Here is a 17,819-nt window from a genome sequence, read left to right on the forward strand (position 1 = left end):
GAGTGTGCAAGGGGTGGGTGTACGTGTGTGTGCAAGGCAGAGTGTGTGAAGTGTGTGGGGTGTGGGTGAGGGAGGTGCGTGTCCCTGTGTCTGTGTGTGTGCAAGGGATGCGTGTGCAAACTGCGTGTGTAAGGGCTGTGTGTGCGCACCCACACCTGCGTGCACACCTGCTGTGCCTAAGGGGTTGCACAGGTGTGTGAACACGGGGATTCGTGTGTTTGCACACACAAATCTCTATGTCTATATGGGAGTGCATAACGGGGCTGCCTGAGTGTGCAAGGGCGTGTAAATGTGCAAGGGCGTGTAAATGTGCAAGGGTGTGTAAATGCACAAGGAGGGCGTGTATGTGCAAAATCTGTGTGTGTAAGGGTTTGTGTGTGTGCGTGTGCAAGGGGATGCGTGCGTGTAGGTGTGTGCGCTGGCCGCGGGTGTGCAAAGAGATTCGTGTGCGTGAGCGTGCAACACGCGTGTGCCAGGGTGTGCAGTGCGTGTGCAAGGGGGCACCGGGATGTGTGCACGGGGAAGGCGCTGGGGGCACTGGGGTGGGTGTGTAAGGGACACACTCGGGGGGTTGTGCGGACCCCCGGCCCCGCTGTCCCCGCCGTGTCGGTGCGTGTGTCCGTGTCCGTGTCCGTGTGTCCGTGTGTCCGTGTCCGTGTGTCCGTGCGCGTGTGCGCAGCCCCGGGGGTGCGCGTCCGCCCCCGCCGCTCCGGGCCGTACCGGGCCGTTCCCGCCGCCGCCGCTGCGCCTTTAAGGCCGCCCGGCCGGGAGCGCCCGGGAGCGGATCCGGGCGGGGGGGGGGGGAGGGGGGGCGGGCACCGGCCGGGGCGGGCCGGGGCTGCGCGGCCGCGACCGGGACCGGGGCCGCCACCGCCGCCACCGGGGGCCCGGCCTGGGCGCGAGATGGGGCGGCGGGAACGCGGCGCGGCCGCCGTGTAGGAGCGGGCGGCGGCGGCGGGGCCGTGGCGGGGCGCGGGGCCCCGCGGCCGGCGGCGCCGGAGGCGGAGGTGAGCGGGGCCGCCCGGGCGCACCGGGAGCGGCGGGAGGGGCTGGGGGGGGTGGATCGGGGCGGCGGCGGCGGCGGGGATCGGCACCGGGACCGCGATCGGGACTGGGAACTGGAACTGGGATTAGGGCGGGGGGGCGACACCGGGCTGGGCCCCCGGGCGGCGGGAGCGGTGCGGCCCCCGGGGGGGTCCGGTGCGGCGGGAGCGGCCGGTGCGGCGGCCGGAGGGCGCTGGTGGGTCCCGGTGAACGGGCCGGGCTCGGCGGGGCTCCCGTGCCCGGAGCGGGGAGGGAGGGAGGGAGGGAGGGGAGGAGGGAGGCGGCCGCCGCCGCCGCCGCCACCGGGGCCGGCCCTTCCCGGTAGCCGTTCTCCGCCGCCGCTCGCCCGGAGCAGGGACCGGCTGCCACGTCCCGGCTGGTTCCCGGTGCCCCGGGGCGGCCGTGCCCGGTAAAACCCGTTGGCCGCCGTTCAAGACAAACAGGGCCGGGACGGCCGGGTCGGTCCCAGCTTTGTCGCAGGTCGCTGCACCGGGAAGGGCGGGCTCGGGGCGGCCTCGGCAGGGCCACGCACCGGGCACCGGGACAACGGGAACCCGACACCGGGAACCCAGCGCTGTGCACCGGGCACCCAGCACCGGGACATTGGGGCACCGGGAACCCAGCACGGGGCCCATGGGAGAGCTGGGATTTGGGCTCTGCATCCCCAGGATGGTGGTGGGGACATCAGAGCGCTCCACTCCTCGCACGGCTTTGCACCCCCGCGCACACCGGGGCTCCTGTTGGGGTGTCGGGGTGGGAGGACCAGGCCCTGACCCCTCCTCGGTGCCCACAGCATGTCGTGGTTCAGCGGCATCCTGGTGCCCAAGGTGGACGAGCGGAAGACGGCATGGGGGGAGCGCAACGGCAAGAAGGGCCCGCGGCCCCGGGGCGGCCTCTGCGGCCCCCGCTACATGAGCTGCCTGCAGGACCCTGAGATGGAGCGGGGCGCGGGACCCCCCCGGGGGCTGCGCTGCACTTGGCAGGAGGATCACTACGGCAAGAAGGGGCCCTCGGGCGAGCTGGGACTCAAATCCGTGGATGCGGGCTTGGAGGACGGCGAGGCCAAGGCGCCCAAGGCGGCGGCGGGACACGGCGGGCGGCCGTCGGCGGGCGAGTGCTGGCGGCGCCTGCTCCAGGTTTTCCGCTCCAAACGCTTCCAGTCGGCCAAACTGGAGCGGCTTTACCAGCGCTACTTCTTCCAGATGAACCAGAGCAGCCTGACGGTGCTGATGGGAGTGCTGGTGCTGGTTTGCGGGGTGATGCTGCTCTTCCTCTGCCTGCCCGGTGCCCCCCACGTGCCGGCGGCCGCCGCGCTGGCCGGGGCCACGGCGCTGTTCCTGCTCCTCATGGTGCTGTGCAGCCGCAGCGCTTTCCCCCAGGACTACATGTGGGTGGTGAGCTACGTGGTGCTGGGGCTGCTGGCCGGGGTGCAGGCGCTGGGCACGGTGGCCGTGGCTCCCCGAAGCGCTGCCGAGGGGGTTTGGTGGAGCGTTTTCTTCATCTACATCACCTACACGCTGCTGCCCGTGCGGATGAGGGCGGCGGTGCTGGCCGGGGTCCTGCTGTCCGCCCTGCACCTCGCCATCGCCTGGCACCGCAATGCCAGCGACCCTTTCCTCTGGAAACAGGTGAGGGACACCCCTGGCAGGGGCTGAGCCCCGCGGGGTCCCGCCCTGCTGCCATCCCTGAGTCCCGCTCTGCAAATCTGGGATTTTTTTATTTTATTTTATTTTTTTTTTTGCTGGAAAGTTCTAGATGTGGAGGGGCCTCTTGGGGGAGGTTCCATGCTGGGGTCTCGTTGTGGGGCGGGATGGGCTCCTCATGCCGGCACAGAGCCACCATTGTGGGCTGCACCCACAAAGCCCCCGTTGTGGGGCTGGCGGAAAGCCCCGAGGAGGGACGCGGCTCCGGGGCACCGGGGCAGGGGAGTGGCCGTCACCCGGAGGGGCTGGGACACTGCCAATGTCCCCAATGTCCCCAATGTCCCCTGTCCTGCCCCTCTGAGGGCTCCCGGAGGGGCGCTGCTCACACAGGGGGTGCAGAGGGGTCCCCCATCCCTGGGGGTGTGTGTTCTGCGTGGGGGAGAAATGGGGGAAAAACCCCAAAAATGGGCAAAAACGGAAATGTGGGAATGGAGGAGAGAGACTGCGGGGGATGGAGCGGGAGAAATGGGAAAAAACCCCAAAAATGGGCAAAAAATGGGGGAAAATTGGAAATATGGGAGATATGGGAATGGGGGAGAGAGACTGCGAGGGATAGAGGGGGAGAAATGAGGTGGAAAACTCAAAAAATGGGCAAAAATGGAAATATGGGAATGGGAGAGAGAGACTGCGAGGGATAGAGGGGGAGAAATGGGGTGAAAAAAACCCAAAATGGGCAAAAATGGAAATATGGGAATGGGAGAGAGAGACTGCGAGGGATAGAGGGGGAGAAATGGGTGAAAAAACCCCAAAATGGGCGAAAGTGGAAATATGGGAATGGGAGAGAGAGACTGCGAGGGATAGAGGGGGAGAAATGGGGTGAAAAAACCCCAAAAATGGGCAAAATTTGAAATATGGGAATGGGAGAGAGAGACTGTGAGGGATAGAGGGGGAGAAATGGGGTGAAAAAACCCCAAAATGGGCAAAAATGGAAATATGGGAATGGGAGAGAGAGACTGCGAGGGATAGAGGGGGAGAAATGGGGTGAAAAAAACCCAAAATGGGCAAAAGTGGAACTATGGGAATGGGAGAGAGAGACTGCGAAGGATAGAGGGGGAGAAATGGGGTGAAAAACCCCAAAAATGGGCAAAAATGGAAATATGGGAATGGGAGAGAGAGACTGCGAGGGATAGAGGGGGAGAAATGGGGTGGAAAACCCAAAAAATGGGCAAAAATGGAAATATGGGAATGAGAGAGAGAGACTGCGAGGGATAGAGGGAGAGAAATGGGGTAAAAAAAACCCAAAAATGGGCAACAATGGAAATATGGCAATGGGAGAGAGAGACTGCGAGGGATACAGGGGGAGAAATGGGGTGAAAAAACCCCAAAATGGGCAAAAATGGAAATATGGCAATGGGAGAGAGAGACTGCGAGGGATGGGGGGGGAGAAATGGGGTGGAAAACCCAAAAAAATGGGCAAAAATGGAAATATGGGAATGGGAGAGAGAGACTGCGAGGGATAGAGGGGGAGAAATGGGGTGAAAAAACCCCAAAATGGGCAAAAGTGGAACTATGGGAATGGGAGAGAGAGACTGCGAGGGATAGAGGGGGAGAAATGGGGTGGAAAACCCAAAAAATAGGCAAAAATGGAACTATGGGAATGGGAGAGAGAGCCGCAGCAGCTCCCCCTCCTTGAGCAGCGCCGCTCGTCCCCGTCACCCTCGCCCTGCCTGGCCGGGGCCGGGGCCTCGTGCTGTCCCCGCGGGGCACAGGGCGAGGAGCGCAGTGACACCCGAGGCCGGCGGGGTCACGGGAAGCGCCCCCGGGGAGGGTTCGCCCTTTCGGGGCAGGAGCGCTGCGGCTCCGGGGGGTGCGATGGGGCCGGGCAGGGGATGTGAGGCCTCTGCTCCTCGGTGTCCCAGTGTGCTGGAGCGCTATAAATAGCCCTGGCCCCGCTCCCGGGGGATGGGGACGGGGGGAAACCGCAGCTCCCTCCGCAGCCATCGCCGCTTTCTGGCTTCCTCTGCTTCCCGAGGGCGTCCCCATGACCCCCCTGCTCCAGGCTCCCATGCACCCCCGGCTCCTGTATCCTCAGATCCCCCCTGCTCTGCTTTTAACATCCCCACCTCCCCCTGCCCTGGCTTTCCAGGCCTTCCACATTCACCCTTTGCATGTCCTCTGTGTCCCCAAGTCCCCTCTGCCACCCTAACCTGTGTCCTCAGGCCCCTGTGATCCCCCTACCATGTGTCCCCTTTGCTCCACCTACCCTGTGTCCCCGTGTCCCCTTTGCCCCTCATCCTGTGTCCCCGGGGCCCTGCATCCTCTTTTCCCTGGTTTCTCACAGCCCCAAGTTCTTCATGTCCCTGCAGCCCCCCTGCCTTGTTTTCCCTTGTCCTTTGGTGCCCCACATCCCCCTGACCCTGTCCCCTGTGTCCCAAAACCCCCCTGTCCCCCTGCCTGGAGTCCCCATGCCCCCACACCCACTCCCTCCTCTTTGCAGCACTCCCAATACCAATGCCAAGGTTCTGTGCTGCAGAGGAGGGTGCCAGAGCTGCCTGGGGGTCCCTGAGTGGTCTCTGGCTGGCTGGGGGTCCCTGGGTGGTCTCACCGAGCCCATCTCCCCTCCCAGCTCAGCGCCAATGCCCTGATCTTCCTCTGCACCAACCCTTTGCCCCCATCCTGTGTCCCCAGGGCCCTGCATCCTCTTTTCCCTGGTTTCTCACAGCCCCCAGTCCTTCATGTCCCTGCAGCCCCCCTGCCTTGTTTTCCCTTGTCCTTTGGTGCCCCACACCCCCCTGACCCTGTCCCCTGTGTCCCAAAACCCCCCTGTCCCCCTGCCCTGAGTCCCCATGTTCCCATACCCACCCTTCCTCTCTTTGCAGCCCCCTCTCCTCCCCTTAGCAGCACCCCCAAACCAAAGCAGAGGAGGGTTCCAGAGCTGCCTGGGGGTCCTTGGGTGGTCTCACGGAGCCCACCTCCCCTTCCAGCTCAGTGCCAATGCCCTGATCTTCCTCTGCACCAACCCTTTGCCCCCATCCTGTGTCCCCAAGTCCCTCATGTCCCTGCAGCCCCCTTGCCTTGTTTTCCCTTGTCCTTTGGTGCCCCATATCCTCCTGACCCTGTCCCCTGTGTCCCAAAACCCCCCTGTCCCCCTGCCCTGAGTCCCCATGTTCCCATCCCCACCCTCCCTCTCTTTGCAGCCCCCTCTCCTCCCCTTAGCAGCACCCCCAAACCGAAGCAGAGGAGGGTTCCAGAGCTGCCTGGGGGTCCCTGGGTGGTCTCACCGAGCCCATCTCCCCCCCAGTTCAGCGTCAATGCCCTGATCTTCCTCTGCACCAACTGTGTCCCTTTGCCCCCCATCCTGTGTCCCCAAGTCCCTCATGTCCCTGCAGCCCCCTTGCCTTGTTTTCCCATGTCCTTTGGTGCCCCACATCCCCCTGACCCTGTCCCCTGTCTCCCCTATCCCTGTGCCCCAGGACCTCCCTGCTCTCTGCATCCCCCTGACCCTGTCCCCTGTGTCCCCCTGTCCCTGTCCTCTGTGTCCCCCTATCCCTGTGTCCCAGGACCCCCCTGTCCCCCTGCCCGGAGTCCCCATGTTCCCATACCCACTCCCTCCTCTGGTTCTGTGCTCCAGGGGAGGGTGGCACAGCTGGCTGGGGGTCTTGGGTGGTCTCTGGCTGGGGGTCCCTGGGTGGTCTCTGGCTGCCTGGGGGTCCCTCGGTGGTCTCACCAAGCCCACCTCCCCCCCCAGCTCAGTGCCAATGCCCTGATCTTCCTGTGCACCAACGTGGTGGGGGTCTGCACCCACTACCCGGCCGAGGTGTCGCAGCGCCAGGCCTTCCAGGAGACCCGAGGCTACATCCAGGCACGGCTGCACCTCCAGAGGGAGAACCGGCAGCAGGTGGGATGGATGGGGGGTCCCGGGGGTCCCCCGTGCTGAGCTGGGGGTGCAGCAGCACCCCCTGACCCTGCTGGTGGCATTGCTGTGGCTGCAGGAGCGGCTGCTGCTGTCGGTGCTGCCGCAGCACGTGGCCATGGAGATGAAGGAGGACATCAACACCAAGAAGGAGGACATGATGTTCCACAAGATCTACATCCAGAAGCACGACAACGTCAGGTACTGTGGGGACAGGGTGTGGGACAGCTTTGGGGGAGGCATCACCAGGGTGCCGTGGGGTGCTCGAGGGTGTCCTAGGGTGCTTGGAGGTGCCATGGGGTGCTTGAGGGTGCCGTGGGGTGCTCGAGGGTGTCCTAGGGTGCTTGGGGTGCCATGGGGTGCTTGAGGATGTCATAGGGTACTTGGAGGTGCCATGGAGGGTGGCATAGAGGGTGCCATGGGGTGCTTGAGGGTGTCATAGGGTACTTGGGGATGCCATGGAGGGTGGCATAAAGGGTGCCATGGGGTGCTTGAGGGTCGTAGGGTGCTCAAGGATCCATGGAGGGTGGCATAGAGGGTGCCATGGGGTGCTTGAGGGTGTCATAGGGTGCTCAGGGATGCCATGGAGGGTGGCATAAAGGGTGCCATGGGGTGCTTGAGGGTGTTGTGGGGTACTTGGGGATGCCATAGAGGGTGCCATGGGGTGCTTGGGGATGCCATGGGGTGCTTGGGGATGCCATGCAGGGTGCCATAGAGGGTGCCATGGGGTGCTTGAGGGTATCATAGTGTGCTTGGAGATGCCATGGGGTGCTTGAGGGTGCCATGGGGTGCTTGAGGGTGTCATAAGGTACTTGGGGGTGCCATGGAGGTGCCATAGAGGGTGCCATGGGGTGCTTGAGGGTGTCATAGTGTGCTTGGGGATGCCATGGGGTGCTTGGGGATGCCATGGGGTGCTTGAGGGTGTCGTAGGGTGCTTGGGGATGCCATGGAGGGTGCATAAAGGTGCCATGGGTGCTTGAGGGTGTCATAGTGTGCTTGGAAGTGCCATGGGGTGCTTGGGTGTCATAGGTACTGTGCATGGGTGCCAGGTGTTGAGGTGTCATAGTGTGGGATGCCATGGGGTGCTTGAGGGTGTCTGGGGCAGTGTGTGGGCCGTCCCCAGCCCGTGCTCTTCCTCCTGGCAGCATCCTCTTCGCGGACATTGAGGGTTTCACCAGCCTGGCCTCGCAGTGCACGGCGCAGGAGCTGGTGATGACGCTCAACGAGCTCTTTGCCCGCTTTGACAAGCTGGCTGCGGTGAGTGGAGGGGCTGGGGGACTTTGGGGGGCTCCTGGAGCCCTCCTAACGTGCTGGTGCCCCCCAGGAGAACCACTGCCTGCGCATCAAGATCCTGGGGGACTGCTACTACTGCGTGTCGGGGCTGCCCGAGGCGCGCGGGGACCACGCTCACTGCTGCGTGGAGATGGGCGTGGACATGATCGAGGCCATCTCGTGAGTGGGGCAGTGCCGGGGGCTGTGCCCGTGCCCTGGGCTGGCACAGCTCGGGGGGCTGCACCTGACCCTGCTGTGCCCATCCCCTGAGCTGGCATGTCCCCAGTGCCACCACAGCTTGGGGGGCTGCTCCTGACCCTGCTGTGCCCATCCCCTGAGCTGGCATGTCCCCAGTGCCACCACAGCTTGGGGGGCTGCACCTGACCCTGCTGTGCCCATCCCATAGGGTGCTTGGGGGTGCTATAGAGGGTGCCATGGAGTGCTTGAGGGTGCCATAGGGTGCTTGGGGGTGCTATAGAGGGTGCCATGGCTGCTTGAGGGTGCCATAGGGTGCTTCGGGGTGCCATAGAGGGTACCATGGGGTGCTTGAGGGGGGAATGGGCTGTTTGAGGGTGCCATGGGGTGTTTGAGGGTGCCATAGGGTGCTTGGGGTGCCACAGAGGGTGCCATGGAGGATGCCATAGGGTGCTTGGAGGTGCCATAGGGCACCCTGGGGTGTTTGAGGGCGCCATTGGCTGCTTGGGGTGCCATGGAGGGTGCCATGGGGTGCTTGGGAGTGCGATGGGGTGCTTGAGGATGCCATGGAAGATGCCATAGAGGGTGCTTGGCGGGGCCATGGAGGGTGCCATGCAGGGTGCCATGTGGTGCTTGAGGGTGCCATAGGGTGCCATGGGGTGTTTGAGGGTGCCATGGGGTGCTTGGGTGCACCATGAGGTGTCTGGTGCCAATGGGTGCTGTGGTGCCTGGCAATCCTGAAAAGCCAAAGGCTGCTTGGGGATGCCCCAAGGCACCTGGGGGTGCCACGCAGTGCCCAGGGGGTGACACGGTGCCGGTGCCATCCCCAGGCTGGTGCGAGAGGTGACGGGGGTGAACGTGAACATGCGCGTGGGCATCCACAGCGGGCGGGTTCACTGCGGCGTGCTGGGGCTGCGCAAGTGGCAGTTCGACGTCTGGTCCAACGATGTCACCCTGGCCAACCACATGGAAGCGGGCGGCAAAGCCGGGTGAGCCGGGCACGGGGGGCTGGGCTGGGGGCTGGGCAGGGGGTGCTGGGCAGGGAGGGCTCAGCATCTTCATCCTCCTCACCCCCAGGCGGATCCACATCACCTGGGCCACGCTGCAGTACCTGAACGGGGACTATGAGGTGGAGCCGGGCCACGGGGGCGAGCGCAACGCTTACCTCAAGGAGCACAACATCGAGACCTTCCTCATCGTGGGCTGCAGCCAGAAACGCGTCAGTTGGGGTGCTCTGAGGGGGCAGCGGGGGTTGGGAAAGCTGGGGTCACCCCCTCATGGCCGTGTCACCCTGCAGAAGGAGGAGAAAGCCATCCTGGCCAAGCTGCAGCGCACTCGCGCCAACTCCACCGAGGGGCTGGTGCCACGCTGGGTGCCCGAGCGCTCCTTCTCCCGCACCAAGGACTCCAAGGCCTTCCGGCAGATGGTGAGCAGCCCCGGGCAGGGCGTTGGCATGGGGGACCCTCAGCACGGTGCTATCAGCCCCTCGCTGCCCTTCCGGGGCTGTCGGTGGCTTCCCCAGCCCTGCCCGCAGCCCTCGTGGCTTCCTCTGCTGCCTGCAGGCCTCAGGGAGTTCCTGGGTGGCCCCTGGTGCTCAGCAGACCTTGGAGATCCTCCTTGTTCTCACCAGTCCTGGGCATCCTCAGGGGTGTTAGACATCCCCTCCTTCCTCCCTTTGCAGAGCCCTGGGACCCTCTTGTCCTTGCCAAAAACCACTGGGGACTTCTCCTGCCCCATTTACCCCTGGAACTCTGTCCCCCATCCTGGGTGACCCTGGGGGATGTCCCATGTCCTTGTCACTCGTGAGGGTTGCCCCCATCCGTGCCAGTGTCTCTGACACCTCCCTTGTGTCTCCCAGGGCATCGATGACTCCAGCAAGGACAAGTGAGTGTTCCCATGCTGGGCTGCTGGGGGGGTTGTGCCCAGCCCCTCCCTGGGGCAGAGCTGGGAGGGTCCTGACCCCGCCATTTCCCAGCCGTGGTGCCCAGGAGGCGCTGAACCCTGAGGATGAGGTGGACGAGTTCCTGAGCCGGGCCATCGACGCCCGCAGCATCGACCAGCTCCGCAAGGACCACGTCAAGAAGTTCCTGCTCACCTTCCAGACCCCCGAGCTGGAGAAGAAGGTTGGGGGGCCCTCTCTGTTCCCTTTGTTCTGGACCCACTGTTCTGTCTGTGTCTTGAAGTCCCCTCTGCCCTGATCCCATCAGCATCTTTGTCCTCCCTTCTCTCCTCCATCCCTTGGGGTCTTCTCTGTGCTGGTTTCGTGGTTCCTCCTCCACCTTCTCAGCCTCATTCCCTCCATTCCATCCCCTGGGGTCCCCCCTGTCCCCTCCCATCCTCTGGGGTCCTCTCATCCCCCACCATTCCATCTTCTGGGGTTCCTCCCTGTCCCCTCCCATCCTCTGGGGTCCCCTCCCTACATCCCATTCCCTGCATCCCTGGAGTCCCCATCCATCCCATGCCCCAGGGTGTCCTTGTCCCCCTTTTCTCCACCCTCTGGGGTCCCCCCATTTCCCTCCATCCCATTTCTTGCATCCCCTGGGGTTCCCCATTCCCCTCTATCCCATCCTTTGGGGTTGCCCCTGTCCCCCTCTATCCCAGTCCCCCTTCATCTGTATCCCTTGGGGTCCCCCCATTTCCCTCCATCCTGTCCCCCAGGTTCCCCCCATTCCCTGGTGTCCCCTCAGTCCCACCTCCACTCTTCTCCTGGGGTCCCCCGGAGGTTCTGGGGGGCTCAGCCGTGCCTGACAGGCCCCTTGGTGCCCCCCCAGCTCTTCCCCACCGCCCTGCAGCAGCTCTCCCGTGGCATCGTCCAGTCCCGTGCCCGCAGCACCGGCATCGCCGTCTTCACCATCCTCCTCGTCTTCATCGCTGCCTTCGTCAACATGGTAGGGTCCCGGGGGTCTGGGGGGGTTTTGGGGGGCTGTGGGGCACCAGCTCACCCTTCTGCCCCCCCAGTTCTCCTGCAGCCGCGTGGCCCTGCGGGACTGTGCTGCCCGTGAGCTCAACGTCACCCCCGGCTCCGTGGGGCCGTGCCAGCTCCGTGCCCTCAACTTCTCCCTGGGCACTGCCATGGGCTCCTGCCACGGGGATGGGCTGGCCTGTGACTTCCCCGAGGTGAGTGGGCACTGCCTGGCACAGGGCATGGCTCCCACAGGGGGCCCTGCTGGTGCCAAGTCCTCCCTGGGTGCTGGCAGAGGGTCCCCATGTGTGCAGTGTCCCCAAGGGTGCTGGCACAGGGTCCCAGAGGGTTCCGTGTCCCCCAGAGTGCTGGCACTGGGTGCCCATGGGTGCAGTGTCCTCAAACATGCTGGCACGGGGTCCCTGAGAACTCGGGGTGCTGGAATGGGGTCCCTGCAGGCACTGTGTCCCCAAGGGTGCTCGTGTGGGGTCCCCATGGGTGTAGTGTCCCCAAAAGCGCTGGTACAGGGTCTCTAACGATGCAGGATGCTGGCACAGGGTCTCTGTAGGCACTGTGTCCCCAAGGATGTTGGCACAGGGTCCCGGAGGGTTCCGTGTCCCCCAGAGCGCTGGCACTGGGTCCCCATGGGTGCAGTGTCCCCAAAAACGCTGGCACAGGGTCCTTGAGGACGCAGGGTGCTGGAATGGGGTCCCTGCAGGCACTGTGTCCCCAAGGGTGCTGGTGTGGGGTCCCCATGGGTGCAGTGCCACCAAACATGCTGGCACAGGGTCCCTGAGAACGCAGGGTGCTGGAACGGGGTCCCTGCAGGCACTGTGTCCCCAAGGATGCTGGCACAGGGTCCCAGAGGGTTCAGTGTCCCCCAGGGTGGTGGCACTGGGTCTCCATGGGTGCAGGGTGCCAGCACAGGGTGCCCACACACACGGGGTGCTGGGACAGGTTGCTCAGGTCCAAGGTCCTCAGTGGGTGCTGGCACTGAGCCCTTGAGGTTGCTGGGTGCTGGCACAGTGTCCCCAGGGGTGCAAGGTCCCTGTGGGCGTGGGGAGGTGCTGGCATTCCTGGGGTGCTGCAGGAGTTCAGGGGTGCTGCAGGGTTCCCAAGGGTGCCATCCAGTGTCCCCAGGGTGCTTCAGGGGTTCCTGGGATGCTGCCTGGGGTCCCTGGGGTGCTGCAGGAGTTCCTGGGGTCCCCAAGGTGCCATTCAGGGTTCCTGGGGTACCATCCATGGTTTCTGGGTGCCATCTGGGGTTCTTGGGGTGTTTCAGGAGTTCTGTGGTGCTGGCTGGTGTTTCCAGGGATGCCATGTGGGGTTCCCAGTGTGCTGCAAGGGTTACTGGGGTGCTGCAGAGTTCCCATGGGTCCGAGGTTCCCCATCCTGGGGTGCCATCTGGGGTTCCTGGGGTGCCATCTGGGGTTCCTGGGGTGCCACGTGGGGCTCCCAGTGTGCTGCAGAGGTTACTGGGGTGCCATCAGGGATTCCCAGGAATACCTGGAGTATTCTCAGGGGTGTCTGCCAGTTATTCCCAGGGTGCTGCCGGGGTTCCCAGGGTGCCATCCAGCATTCCAGAGGTGCTCCAGGGGTTCCTGGAATGCCAGTCTTGGTTCCTGGGGTGCCATCTGGGGCTCCCAGTGTGCTGTAGAGGTTTCTGGGGTGCCATCAGGGATTTCCAGAAGTGCCTGCCAGTATTCCCAGGGTGCTCCAGGGGTTGCCAGGGTGCCATCCAGCATTCCAGGGGTGCTCTCCAGAGTTCCTAGGGTTTTCCTGGAATGCCAGTCTTTGTTCCTGTGAACCAACCTTGGTTCCTGGGTGCTGCAAAGATCCCAGGGTACCATCTGGTGTTCCTGGGTACCATCTGGTGTTCCTGGGTGCCATGTGGTGGTTTTGGGGTGCTGCTGCATCCCACCATGTGCCCCCCAGTACTTCAGCTACAGCGTGGTGCTCAGCCTGCTGGCCTGCTCCGTCTTCCTGCACATCAGCAGCATCGGGAAGCTGCTGCTCATGGTGGCCATCGAGGCCACGTTCCTGCTGCTGGTGGAGGGGCCTCACGCAGCTCTCTTTGACAATGCCGACCTGCTGGTCCTGGCCAACGCCCTGTGAGTGTCCCCAGTCCCCCAGGGGTCCCCACACTGGGGCTGTGTCCCCACCCCACTGACACCTGGCTCCTGTCCCCACAGGCCGCCCTTCAACATGACCCAGGGAGAGTGGTGAGTGGGAAACTGGAGCCAGTGGGGTGGGCAGAAGCAGGAGGGTCCCTTGGGGGTCTGGGTACAGCCTTGGGGTCTCTGGTGTGGGTTCAGCTTTGGGGTCTGGGTGCAAATCTGGGGCTCCTTTGGGTGGGTGAGTGGGTCTTTGGGGTCTACCATGCAGATTTAGGGTCCATGAGATGGGAAGGTGAATGTTTGGGATCTTGGATGCAGCCTTGGGGTGCCTGAAGGGGGTGGTCTGGGTGCTGGTTTGGGGTTGGGTGAGTGGGAACTTTGGGGTCTGAGCACAGATTTGGTGTCCATGGAGTGGGTGGGTGGATCTTTGGGGTCAGGTGCATGTTTGGGGTTGGGTGAGTGGGAACTTTGGGCTCTGAATGCAGATTTGGCATCCCTGGAAGGGGTGGGTGGATCTTTGGGGTCTGAGTACATGTTTGGGGTCTCTTGGATGAGTGGGTGAATCTTTGGGGTTCTCCTGTGTGGGTGAGTGGGAACTTGGGGATCTGAGTGCAGATTTGTTGTCCATGGAATGGGTGGGTGGGCACGTTTGGGGTCTGGGTGCAGTTTGGGATCTCTGGGTGGGCAGGGACAGACCCCCCAGCCCACCTCAGGGCTCCTGGGGGTCCTGCAGCCCGGCAGAGGGGAAGGTGGCCCTGCGCTACGTGACCCCCGTGGTCCTGGCCGTGTTTGCCCTCGCGCTGTACCTGCACGCGCAGCAGGTCGAGTCCACCGCCCGCCTCGACTTCCTCTGGAAGCTCCAGGTAGGAGCAAGGTGTGGGGGGCTGGCAATGACCCTTTTCCTGCATCCTGAGACTGGGACTGACCCCCTCCCTGCACCCCAGGGCTGGGGTGACCATGGGGCTGGGAGCAACCCCTGGACTGGGGTGACCATGGGGCTGGGACCAAACCCAGCACTGCACCCCAAGAGTGGAGTGACCATGGGGCTGGTACCAACCCTTTTCCTGCACCCCACACTGGGGTGACCATGGGGCTGGGATCAACCCCCTTTCCACACCCCAGAATTGGGGTGACCATGGGGCTGGGACCAGCTCTTTCCCTGCACCCCAGGACTGGGGTGACCATGGGGCTGGGACCAACCCCAGAATTGGGGTGACCATGGGGCTGGGACCAACCCTTTCCCTGCACCCCAGGACTGGGGTGACCATGGGGCTGGGAGCAACCCCAAGAGTGGAGTGACCATAGGGCTGGTACCAACCCTTTTCCTGCACCCCACACTGGGGTGACCATGGGGCTGGGATCAACCCTTTTCCTGTAGCACCCCAGGAGTGGAGTGACCATGGGGCTGGAACCAACCCCCTCTCCACACCCTGATGCCAGGGGGGCTGTGGGGCTCCTGTGGCAGCTCCCACCTGGCTCTGTGCCCACAGGCAACGGGTGAGAAGGAGGAGATGGAGGAGCTCCAGGCCTACAACCGGCGGCTGCTGCACAACATCCTGCCCAAGGACGTGGCCGCGCACTTTCTGGCCCGGGAGCGGCGCAACGACGAGCTCTACTACCAGTCCTGCGAGTGCGTGGCCGTCATGTTCGCCTCCATCAGCAACTTCTCCGAGTTCTACGTGGAGCTGGAGGCCAACAACGAGGGGGTGGAGTGTCTGCGGCTGCTCAACGAGATCATCGCCGACTTCGATGAGGTGCTGGGGCGAGGGGGTGCATGGGGGTGAAGGGCACAGGGATGGGGTGCAAAATGGGGTTCATGGGGTGCTGGAGAGGCTGTGGAGCAGTGAGGATGAGGTACAGGATGTACTTCATCCCTGGAGAAGCCATGGAGCAGCTTTCATGGAGCCACAGGAGTGGGTGCAGGGTGTGCTGGAGAAGCTGTGGAGCAGCGTGGATGGAGTGCACAAGGATGAGGTGCAGGAAGATGGGGTGGTGGAGAGGCTGTGGAACACCAGGTTTGGGGACAGGGTGCAGGAGATGGTGGGCACAGGGTGCTGGAGAAGCTGTGGAGCACCATGGATGAGGTTGGGGTGCAGGAGTTTTAACAGCCACAGATTGCAGAAGAGGCTGTGGAGCACCATGGATGAGGTGCAAGATGGGATGCACAAGATATGGAGAGCCTGCAGAACACCATATTTGAGACAGGATGCAGGGGGTAGTGGAGAGGTTGTGGAGAACCATGGAGGAGGTTGGGGTGCAGGGGATGTGGTCATGGGGTGCTGGAGAAGCTGTGGAGCACCATGAATGAGGTGCAAGATGGGATGCACAAGATATGGAGAGCCTGCAGAGCACCATGTTTGTGACAGGGTGCAGGAGATGGTGTGTAGGGGGTGGGGGAGAGATTGTGGAGCACCATGGAGAAGGTTGGGGTGCAGGGGATGTGGTCATGGGGTGCTGGAGGGGTTGTGGAATGCCATGGAGGAGGTTGGGGTGCAGGGGATGTGGTCATGGGGTGCTGGAGAGGCTGTGGAGCAGCTTTGCTGGAGCCACAGTGCAGGAGGTGCTGGAAAAGCCATGAACAGCACTCACAGAGCCACAGGAGGGCGTGCAGGATTTGGGGTACCCATCACCCTGTCGAGGTGCTGTGGGGGTGAGCCCAGCCCGTCCCCCCAGATCATCAGCGAGCAGAAGTACCGGCAGCTGGAGAAGATCAAGACCATTGGCAGCACCTACATGGCGGCCTCGGGGCTCAACGCGGCCACGTACGACCGCGAGGGCCGGAGCCACATCGCGGCGCTGGCCGACTACGCCATGCACCTCATGGAGCAGATGAAGTACATCAACGAGCACTCCTTCAACAACTTCCAGATGAAGATTGGTGAGCCCTTGCACGCCCCTTGCACGCCCCTCTGCACCTCCAGCCATCCCACACTGTTGTTTATGGCTTTGTGCTGGTGGCTTTTGCACCCCTTTTTCCTCTCTCATCCCCTCCCTTTCCCAATCACCTTTTCTTTTTCCCTTTCATACCCCATTTTCCTCACACCCCTTTTCCTTTTATACCCCATTTTCTCCCCCTTCCTTTTTCACCCCTTTTTCCCACTCCCCCCTTTTCTCTTCTCCTGTCTTTATTTTACCTCTCTTCCCTTTCACCCCTTTCCCCACTCCACTTTCCTCACCCTTTCTTTCCCACCTTCCCTTTCCCCTCACCCCTTCTTTACCAATCTCGCTTTCCCCCTTTCCCCACCCAATTTTCCCCTCTCCCCCTCACATCCCCTTTTTCCCCTCCACATTCCTCTTCTCCCTGTCACTCTCTCCTTTTCCAATCTCACCCCCTACCCCTTCTTTTCGTCCCTCACTCCTTTTTTCCCCTCTCTTCCCCGAGTATTTGGGTTTTCCCTGACTCTCAACCCTGTCTCCCCCCAGGCCTGAACATGGGCCCAGTGGTCGCAGGGGTCATCGGGGCTCGCAAACCCCAATATGACATTTGGGGCAACACCGTCAACGTCTCGAGCCGCATGGACAGCACCGGGGTCCCCGACCGTATCCAGGTCAGTCAGGGCTGGGAGGGACACAGGACACCTGCCCAGAGACCCCCAAATCCCCCCCCTTACCCCTGTGTCCCCCTCTCCAGGTGACAACAGACCTGTACCAGGTGCTGGCGGCCAAGGGCTACGTGTTGGAGTGCCGGGGGCTGGTCAAGGTCAAGGGCAAGGGGGAGATGACCACCTACTTCCTCAATGCGGGCCCTGGGGGCAGTTAGGGGGGGGTCCCCGTGGTGTCCCCTCATGCTGGGGACTCCCCCAGGCAAAAAAAAAACAAAAAAAGGAAAAAAAATCCCCAAATATATTAAAAAAAAAAAAAAGGGAGAAATGGACACAAGGAGGTGGTTGGGGGGTGTGGGGAGGTAACCCTGTGCCCTCCCTCCGCGGGTGTTTTAGGGGGTGTTTCCCAGCCCTGCACCGGGGTGTTTTTTGTGGGTGGGGGTCATGGTAACCCCCCCAATCTCTTTGCTGAACCCCCCCATGTGCCAAAGAGGGGAGATGGGCCCCCCTCCCCCCCCAGAAAAGGGACTGCAGGGGGTTTTGGGGGTCCCCAGCCCCCTCCATGTGCCAAATTGAAGTGCCGCCTGCGGGGGTGGGGAGGCGCAGGCCCAGCATCTCCGCAGCCCCCTCACCCCCCGGGGGTCCCAGCTCCTTCTGGGGGGCTGTGGCGGGGAGGGGAGGGGGGAAAGACCCTCCCCCTTTTAAATGCAAAAAAAAAAAAACCCTAATGAAGTGACTTTTTTTTTTTTCTTTCTTTTATTTTTTTTTGGAAGCAGTTTTGGGGCGGGGAGGGGGGGAGTGGGGGAGCACTGGCCCCCTCATCCCAGCGCAGACCTGAGGTACTTTGTCCTTCGTGTGTACAGATAAATTATATATAAAACACTTTGGATACGAGCTGTGGCCTGGCCTGTGGGGCGTATGGAGGGGGGCTCGGGATCCCAGGGGGGGAAAACACCGGGAACCGGTGAGGAGGGGTCCCGGAGGGAGACACAGCCGAGTCCCGGTGTGAGGAGAGGCGGTGTCCCAGTAAAGGAACTTGTCTCACTGGGTAAAGGAAAGGGGGTGAAAAGTTGGTTGGGGGGGTACAGGCAACGTCTTGAGGCTGCGGGACCCCGGTAAAACCGGATCTTGGAGGAGTGTGGGGCTCCCGGTGCTCCCGGGAGTAGGGAGGGGAACATACCGGAGGGGTAC

At 63.0% G+C, this 17,819-nt stretch overlaps 1 protein-coding gene across 1 annotated transcript; it reads left to right on the plus strand.

Annotated features, from left to right (window-relative positions):
- The first annotated feature begins 866 nt into the window (after positions 1–866).
- On the plus strand, positions 867–17,379 carry ADCY6 (adenylate cyclase 6). Its single transcript, XM_064734881.1, is given in 20 exon segments — positions 867–1,007; positions 1,838–2,672; positions 6,436–6,585; positions 6,680–6,801; positions 7,746–7,857; positions 7,925–8,052; positions 8,898–9,056; positions 9,145–9,286; positions 9,365–9,493; positions 9,926–9,951; positions 10,043–10,382; positions 10,806–10,955; positions 11,026–11,184; positions 12,905–13,080; positions 13,162–13,191; positions 13,820–13,949; positions 14,577–14,840; positions 15,760–15,964; positions 16,510–16,634; positions 16,718–17,379. Coding segments are annotated over 19 exon segments (3,510 nt in total). The 5' UTR covers positions 867–1,007; position 1,838; the 3' UTR covers positions 16,847–17,379.
- The last annotated feature ends 440 nt before the right edge of the window (positions 17,380–17,819 follow it).

This window comes from Zonotrichia leucophrys, chromosome 29 (genome assembly GCF_028769735.1).
Source record: "Zonotrichia leucophrys gambelii isolate GWCS_2022_RI chromosome 29, RI_Zleu_2.0, whole genome shotgun sequence".
Classification (NCBI taxonomy): Eukaryota; Metazoa; Chordata; class Aves; order Passeriformes; family Passerellidae; genus Zonotrichia; species Zonotrichia leucophrys.